The sequence below is a fragment of the Mus caroli genome, chromosome 16, assembly GCF_900094665.2.
Source record: "Mus caroli chromosome 16, CAROLI_EIJ_v1.1, whole genome shotgun sequence".
NCBI lineage: Eukaryota > Metazoa > Chordata > Mammalia > Rodentia > Muridae > Mus > Mus caroli.
This window is the reverse complement of record NC_034585.1, coordinates 85,946,435-85,955,629: the sequence shown is the minus strand read 5'-3', so window position 1 is coordinate 85,955,629 and position 9,195 is coordinate 85,946,435. Positions and strand designations below refer to the sequence as shown.

The window sequence follows — 9,195 nt, the reverse complement described above, 5'->3', positions numbered from 1 at the left end:
GACAGCTACAGTGTACTTAAATATAATAAATAAATAAATATTAAAAAAAGACATGTTACCAGACAGACAGACTAGACTAGACCCTTGCTTGCATAAGCCCCATCAGATGACTTAGAACTCTCTGTATATATCCTTAAAGGATCAGGAAGTCACCCCAGATATTGATTTGGAGTCAATATCTGGATCCAATACAATACACTTCAGCCAGTAGTGGGGCTAGCCCGTGCGGGGTCGGAGTGACGAGGGTGTGTAGTGGCTGAGGAGCTCTGACTGTCTCACTCTCCCTCAGCATTCCTGCAGTGGGTCATCGTCCCCCCTTTTATGACTGCCAGTTTAGGCACTCAGCTTCTGGGTGGCCTGAGTCATTTTTCTGCTCTACATAGATAGCTCTGGGAACAGCATGTCCTATATTCTCTCCTCCGCAGTTCCCTCTTGGGTCCAGAGAGGTCGGGTAGCTCGTTGGTCACTTAGCCTTTCTCCATGACCTGCTGTTGATTCAGCCCCACTTATGCTGAGGACTCAAGACCTTTCAGGGACCCAGGAAAAGTACAGTGTCAAAGAAACATGGGAAACCCTGGACGGAAGTAGGGCAAACATCTTTTTAGTTCCCCACTGTGGGAATTTTAAAAATTAGAGCTCTATAAAATGTGCATTGTGGGACAGGGGTGGCTTGGTTGGTACTGTGCTTGCCTTGGAAATACAAAGACCTGACTTCAATCTCCCAGCACACAAGTTAAAATAATTAAGTTTTTCGCTGTGAAAGTTACACTGGGGCTACGGATACTGTAGATTCCTGGAGCTCTCTGGCTGGCCAGCCTGGCCTAATTGGTGAGTTGTGGGCCAGTGAGGGACCCTCTCTTAAAAACCATGGCGAATGGTTTCTGAGGACTGACTCCCGAAGAGGGCCTCTGGGCCTCTGCACATGCATGCACAAGTGTGTATACGTGTGCACCCACGTGGATGCACAGTTCACCTGGTGTGCTTTACAGAGGGGAGGGTTATATAGTGCTTCCCACACTTGCTTTCAATAAATATATATTTTTTAAAGATTTATTTATTATTACATCTAATTACACTGTAGCTGTCTTCAGACATACCAGAAGAGGGCATCGAATCCCATTACAGATGGTTGTGAGCCACCATGTTGTTGCTGGGATTTGAACTCAGGACCTTCGGAAGAGCAGTCAGTGCTCTTAACTGCTGAGCCATCTCTCCAGCCCTCAATAAATATTTTTAAAAATATTTTAAAATTGTGTTTCAGGGGCTTGGAAAGATGGGTGCTCTTCCAGACGTCCTGGGTCCATGCACCAGCACCCAAATGGCGGCTCACAGCCTTCTGTAGCTCCTGTGTTAGGGACTCTGACCCCTTCTCTGAACTCTAGGGATACTGCATACACACGATGGGCAGTCCTATAGCCAGGCAAAACAGCCATACGCATAAAACACACAAAATAACAAATTTTTAAAATTACGTTTTTGGTTAGCTTACAAAAATGTGTCTCATTGTGACTTTTTTTTTGTGCTTAAATGTACTTTGTACTCTTTAAAGTTTGTTTTACTTGTGTGTCTTGTGTATGGATGTCCAAGTGTATGTGTGTGCTTGTGTGCACACAGGTACATCTGCACACGAGTGTGTGTGTGTGTGTGTGTGTGCGCGCACACTCAAGTGCTCTCGAGTGTGAAGGCTAGATGCTGGGCGTCTGCCTCCCTCGGTGGCTCAGGCTGACCTTGGACTGGAGCCCCTTCTTCCTTCCTCAGCCTCCTGCACCTCCACACTGGCCTGCTAAGCCCGCCCCTCCTTTTGTAGCTGTCCTGAAGTTTGAAATGTTCTCCCTGGGGCTTTAAGATAGAAGCACGTGCCTCTTGAGTTGCTCTGGTGGCTTACATCTCCACAGTAACGGTGCAGACAGCAGTCACTCAAGACTGTGGGGTGTCAAGCTGGGGTAGGGATGCTATGCTGGGGTAGGAATCCTGTACTGACTGGTTTTGTGTGTCAACTTGACACAGCTGGAGTTATCACAGAGAAAGGAGCTTCAGTTGGGGAAGAGCCTCCATGAGATCCAACTGTAAGGCATTTTCTCAATTAGTGATCAAGGGAGAGAGGNCCCTTGTNGGTGGNNCCATCTCTGGGCTNGNAGTCTTGGGTTCTATAAGANAGCAGGCTGAGCAAGCCAGGCAAGGCAAGCCAGTAAAGAACATCCCTCCATGGCCTCTGCATCAGCTCCTGCTTCCTGACCTGCTTGAGTTCCAGTCCTGACTTCCTTTGGTGATGAACAGCAATGTAGAAATGTAAGCTGAATAAACCCTTTCCTCCCCAACTTGCTTCTGGGTCATGATGTTTGTGCAGGAATAGACACCCTGACTAAGACAGAAGCTATGCTGGGGTAGGCATTGTAGGAGCTTTGACTTTTGGAGCATCTGAAACTTGAAAGCCCTTTGATGTAGGTTTACTGCCCTCCCCCGGCACCCAGCTCAGCAGTGGCTGTACAGTGGACGTAAGCCGGTTCTCATGATGTTCCCATGCTTGCTCCTGGAGCTGTGGTTACCTCCAGCTGGGAACACTGAATGTACAGATGAACGCTTTGAGTAACTAAAGCCTTACAGTGAAGTAACAACAATAAAATCCTACCTGACCTTGTTCTTGTGGGTGTGAATCGAGCAGTTGACACTGTGTTGCAGATTGATCCCTGCAACACTAAGCCTGAGTCCCTGACAACCACAGGCACACAAATTGTGTCTGCTTATTCAGGAAGAAAATCTGTTGCACTTGGAAGTAAGGTGACTTAAAGAGAGAGGTTCCTTACAGGTTAGTGCTTGGTCCAGCTAGTCCTATCAGCTTGGGATGAGCAACCCTGCACTCTCCTAAACTGTGCGCACGCGGCCTTTCCTGACCCATAACGTGCTTTATGGTATACACACAAGAATGCAGTGTGCCCTGCTATGATTTATGACCTTTGACCCTACATCATAAACTTTGATGATAAGAGTGGATCTCTTTGTGACTGTGTAGTGACCCTGTCATTAACTAGGCCAGCAAGCTTGGCACAGAGGGCCAGGTGGTATAAACCTCAGGCTCTGTGAGCCACATATTCTGTAGCAACGCCTCAAGTCCGCCTGGCGGTGCAAAGTGACCGCAGACCTCGAGTGAACAACGGAGCCAAGCCGGGTGGAACTCCAAATTATTTTCACGTGGTTTGAAGTGTTATCTTTATATATATATTTTTTAATTTTTATTTATTTGTGTAGTGTTTGTGCCTGTTTGTATGTTCGCCCTGTGTGCACAGGTATCTACAGATGTTAGAGGAGGGTGTCAGATCCTCTAGAACTGGAGTTACAGGTGGTTGTGAGCTACCCTGTGTGTGTGCTGGAAACCAAAACCCAGGTCCTCTGGACGGGCAGCAGGCCCTTGACTGCTGAGCCACATTCTCGGCCCTTATCTTTTGTTTGTCCCTCCAGCCCTTTAAAGATGTAAAATTGTTGTGGACCCACAACTGGAGAACAGCAGGGAATGTGTGTGGCTAGTGGATAGAGACTGGATACAGCTGCTCTATGGTAAGAGAGAGCCCAGCCCATCTCATAGGTGATGGGCTTCCAATTAGAAATTAAAGTTTCAAGTTAGCACAGGAGTCAATCCTACTGGCTAGTTGTTTATTTTACAAGGCAGACTGGGGCATTTTCTCTTATTAAAAATGGATGGTGAAGGACCTCTGTCCGCCTTGCTGTTCTGACTCCATTTATCTCCCGTTTCCTTACATAGTTCTCAGCCCTCAGCCCCACCCTCCACCCCCATGTCGCATCTTCCTTGGAGACACATTTGAGGTTTCCATGGCCCTCCACCATGGTCCAGATGTATTAACCAAAATAATGAAACTAAAATAACTAGAAAAGAGATAATCCAAATATGACTGCCAAGTTATGTCTAAAATAATTACTATGTTCTGCCAGGAACAAGCATTTCAAGGTTACTCTGCTTGTCACCTTACGGGTCTTTGTGCTTTTTGCCTTTAAAAATTCTGTATCCTCCTGCACTTGGCATCTGAGGCACAGGGCCCACCCAGGTCATAAATAAAAAAGGACTTCAGACTTTAAATTGGCTGAACATTGTTCTCAATAATGACCCGAGTCATGGTAATGCAATGGTAAAGAGGGCTGTAAAACTGCTTTTCTGTTTCCTCTGGGCGTGGTGACACATGCCCTGTGATGTTGAAGACATCTTGATCCACACAGCCAGTCTCAGCCCTCAGCCCCACCCCACCCCCCATGTCGCATCTTCCTTGGAGACACATTTGAGGTTTCCATGGCCCTCCACCATGGTCCAGATGTATTAACCAAATATAGATGGCTCCACACCAGCCAGAGCTACCTGGTAAGACTCTTGTCTCAAAAAACTAACTACAACAAACATGCCCATTTGGAGCAGTTTGAATTCTCAGTAGATGAAGGCATCCAGGTCAGCCCCTCACTCAGGGAATAAGCTTGGATAGCCCTCCTGCACCCCACTTCTAGGAAGTGTTTGCTCTGAGCTCCCTGCTGGCATTCTTGTCACCTTGGGCCCATTTGGCTGCCCTTTGGGGCTCAACCACAGCCAACCTCCTGCCTCAGGACAACAGATCAGTCTTGCCCCCAAAACAGTTTGTGATGGCTACTCTTGGCTGTCAACTTGACTACAGTTGGAACTAGCCCCCCTGCCCCAAGTGGAGGGGCTATGGGGGGGTGCCTAATGGAACTCAAGGCCCTGTGTACACTAGGGAAGCACTCATTACTGAGTCCTAGGCCCAGCCCTGTCCTTTTAACCCTTAATGCCCCCAACCCCTTGCCCACCAAGATATCGGATACACAATGTCTCTCGTTAGAGAGGCTCCCTAAGGGCTCAGCACCCAACAGAGGATGCAGTGGCTATGCCAGCAAGCCTGAGTCTCCTCCCACTGTCAGGACAAGGCTGTGGGCGGGGGCTCCTCACAGCGGACCACGTGGGCGCCGTGTGCCACTGTATGTGTGGGAACCACGAGGGGCAATAGGGTTGGAGGGGGGAGGGGTGGGCTGGACACCCTTTAAATGTTAAATAGTGTCAAAGGGTTTAAAAGGTGCCTTTGGGAAGCTGGGCAAGGTATGGTCCTGGATAACAGGTATGGTCCTGGATAACATGGTTGGTGGTCTACTCGGATACTGGGCCAAACAGTGTGACTCGTTTGTGGACTGTGTTGTCCCCATGGCTTTGAAGAACTAAGGGAAGAGACAGTAGGAACGTCTTTCTGGCTGAAGTCTCCTGAGGACTACCAGCCTTACTAAATGTAACTGAAGAAAATACAAGTTTAGATACAAATATTTTTAAGTTTGATATTTATTTATTATTTATTTAGAGAGCCAGGATCTTTCTACATAGCCCTGGCTGTCCTGGAACTCACTGTGTAGACCAGGCTGGCCTCAAACTCACAGAAATCTACTGGCCTCTGCTTTCAAGTGCTGAGATAAAGGCATGTGTCACCATGCCTGGCTAAGACTTTTCACAAGTCAATACTTTATGGAAAACAGGCAAAGAAGGCGACGTGGTAAGGGACGAGAAAAGAAGAAACACGTGCACTTCTTTTTCCTGTTTTGTTTTTGTGTTTACCAGACAGGGTTTCTCTGTGTAGCCTTGGCTGTCCTAGACCAGGACTCTAGACCAGGCTGGCTTCGAACTCACAGAGATCCTCCTGCCTCTGCCTCCCAAGTCCCAGGAGTAAAGGTGTGCACCACCACCAACCGGCAGATAGACTTTTAAAAAAAAAGTTTAACATACAATCTTTTATTTCTAGATTAAAAAAAAAGACTTAAATTATCAGGACATTATTTACAAGATTAATCACCTCTCTGTGCGTGAGGTGCTGGGGTGGGTGGGTCGTGTACATGCTAGGCAAGCACCGAGCCCAGGGGTGTCACATTTAAGCCATCACACTGGACATGAAGGGGACACTAAGGTCCCCTCTTTGTGACAGGCAGGGATGGCTGGGACAACTCATTTTCCAGAGTGAAGGCAAGGACCCAGTCTTCTGACAGTGGGGGCAGCTAACACTGGAGAAAGCACCACAGGATTGCCGCCACGTTGCCAGTAACGAGCAGTTGTCTTTTGTAGTGTTTAAGAGAAACGCTTGGCTTGTTTTTGTTTTGTTTCTGAGATATCTTTGTGTGGAATCCTTTTAAATACTTGTAGCATCCAGAAAACTCATAAAGAACAAACACTACACCATCTTCCCCGGCCCTGGGGCCCTGGGGCCCTGGGGATCTCTCTCGGGTGCACTGATCGCTGCCCTCCTGGGCAAGCAGAGACCCTGGCCTGGTTCACGGTGTTTGGAGCACATCATCTCGCTCCTTTTCTGGAGAAGAAATAATTGACACGGAGTCCCAGGAGTCCTCCTTCGGTGAACCGTCCTTGTCCAAGACCTCCAAGATGAATTGGTCTGGGTCCTTTAGATACTAGAAAAGGATAGAAGGCCAGCCAGTTACAAACAGTCCGATACAATGTCCCTACTTGTAGTTGATGTAGTCATCAGGTACAACTCCACTTTGTCCATCAATGAAGTGATACCACCACCAATCATCATTGTTAACTGTTGTGACCCTAGGGGTCAAGCCCAGGCCTGGTACACGGTAAGGGCACACTGCTGCTAACTCATGCTCAGCCCTGATTTCCAGCACGTGCCTGCCTCTTCAGCCCTCATCTCTGTAATGGCGCAGGCCTAGGTGTAGCTCAGAGCAAGAGCGCTTGTCTAGAAAGTACAAGGGCCTGGGCTCCATCCTCTGTTCATCTGATGAAAGCTGGGAAGGGCAGAACTCAGGAAAAGTGGGACTCCCCACTGTGTCCAGCTGTGGCAGGATAAAGCAGGGACCGTCCCTAATCTCTAGCCCCTCCTTCCACCTGCACACAACCCCGGACGCATCTGGGTGGGGCTAGGGTCCTCACAGTGAAGAGGGGTCTCACAGCCACGAACTTTCTTTCCCTTTTGCTCTTGGCTATAACCCCCCCCCCCCAGGATTCCAGGGCTCCATCTGCAGCTCTTAGAAGTGCTATCGGCCAATGGAAAGAGGAACAGAAGTCATGTGCATGCCATGTGAAACCCCAGACACAGAAGCGAAACCAATCTCTACTCTCAAGTAACATCAGCAGCCTGTGGCAGTTCTTCACACTTTCCCAAGAAAGTACACCAAAACCTTAGATTTCTGCCCCAGAGAAACAACTGTGGTGGCCCAGGCTCAGTTCCTCTGAGGGCTGTACCCGAGAGGACGAGCCCAGTGAAAGCTCAAGGGCCATCCAGAACTGTTACTCTCCGGCAGTGTCAACAAGGGAAACCTTTAACCCATCACCACGAGCCACGTGTTATATAGACTCTGACCTAACCCAACAGCCATTTTACTACTTAGTTATTCTGTGTGAACGTATGTGGGTGGGCATGTGCCCATGCATGGGGGGCAGAGGACAGCACGGGGTGTCCATTCTCGCCTACCACGAGGCGGGCAGGGCCACAGTGGGTCACTCGCGCATCTGCGCACTGACCTCTTCGATTTGTTCCGGGATGTTTGGCGGAGCCTGAAACCAGTACTTCACCCGGCTTTGGTATTTGATGAACAGGATGAAGCAGGCTCCCGTCAGCCCGAGCAGCAATGCGAAGATGCCCAACGGAATCAGGATGACTTGCTGCAGCCTGGCGGAGGCTAAAGAAGATGGCACAGAAGTGAGCAAGCTGCCAGCAGCAGTCCACGCCCCATCTCCCACTGCTGGGCCGTTTTCTCGTCCTAGGAAGATCCACAGGCCCCCTCTACCCCCTGCCCTTGCCTTAATATGCGCTTAAACTAATAATTTTGACCTGAAAATGTAAAACCTGAAAATTTCTATTCAAAAATCAAAAACTGCCCTGTCATAATACCACAAACGGAAAATTCCACATCCAAATTCACCTGAGGGGCCCCGGTGCAATTGGAGCGGTGAGATGGCTCAGCAAGTGACGTTGCCTGCCTCTAAGACCGACAGGCCTGCATTTCATCCTGGAGACCCATGTGTGACAGCAGAGGGCAGTGTGAACGTCCTCTATCCTGTCACAGACCACAGAGTGTCCTCTGAAGGCCACTCAAGTGTACTCACATGGCATGTATGCATGCACGCTCCCACGCACACGCGTGCACACACACATGCACACAACCCCCCCACACACACTTAAGTAAGCCAAAAATGCAATAAAAAAATTCTATACCATGGTACTAAAAATACTATATAAAACCTCCTTCAGGCTATGCATGCAAGGTGTCCATGAAAACATAAGGGAATTTTGTGGTCAGATTTAGGATTCATCCCTAAGACACCTCATTTTATATATATGCAAACATTTTAAAATCTGAAACAAGACGACCACAAATCTGATATACTCCTGGTCCCAGGCGTTGTGGCTGCTGCTCAGCCTAGTCACACAGCCAATGCTGCTGAAGACCTCAATATAATTCTGTCGGGTAAGCACTTCCGGTCTCTTCTCCGACCACCAGCCACGCCACAGCATGCCATCCTAACCACTTCAGGAGAAGCCTTTTTTTGCAGCAGGTAATGGATACACGAAGGTATGTCTTACCATCTGCTGTTGTTTCGTGACAGGATACATTGCTCAAGAGCCCGTGTGGTCGGATTCTTTTGTTTTTCAAAATCAGTTGTGCCTCAGTTTGTAAACAATATACTCTGTATGGCTTCAGATTGCCCAGCACGATGGAGCTGCTCTTGAAAGGGCCTTCAACCTGTGTAGACAGCACCGGAGCCACACAGGTCAGATGGATAGACAGACAGACAGAGGGACAGACGGGGCCACGCAGCTTCTAGCTTTTCTAGTGACTCCTCAAATCCACAGCGAACACAACCAAATGGTAACAAGACTGCGGGGCCGTGAGGCCTCATTAAGCCTCAGGAGGCATCCAGAACGTCAGCAATCTTAATTTCTAAGTATAGAAATTTCTCCTGTAAAACTAAAGCCCCGGGCCGGGGAGATGGTTTGGTGGGCACAGTGTTTGCTGTGTGATCCCAAGAAGCTGAGTTCACTCCCTCCGCACCTCTGTAAAGTTCGGCATGTTGATGTTCTATCTCTTATCTCTGTTATTGGGGGGGGGCAGAGGCAGGCACGGGGGGCGCAGAGGCAGGCAAGGGGGGGCAGAGGCAGGCACAGGGGGGCAGAGGCAGGGGGG

General features: G+C 48.8%; 1 protein-coding gene across 1 annotated transcript in view; it reads right to left on the bottom strand.

The window, feature by feature from the left end:
• Positions 1–5,323: 5,323 nt before the first annotated feature.
• Ifngr2 (interferon gamma receptor 2) overlaps positions 5,324–9,195 on the bottom strand; it is an 18,669-nt gene continuing 14,797 nt past the window's right edge. Inside the window, exons 5-7 of the mRNA XM_021184980.2 lie at positions 8,595–8,754; positions 7,532–7,689; positions 5,324–6,453 (exon numbers count right to left, since the gene is read on the bottom strand). Coding sequence (XP_021040639.1) covers positions 6,319–6,453; positions 7,532–7,689; positions 8,595–8,754 — 453 coding nt within the window. The 3' untranslated portion in view covers positions 5,324–6,318. The remainder of the gene's footprint in view (positions 6,454–7,531; positions 7,690–8,594; positions 8,755–9,195) is intronic.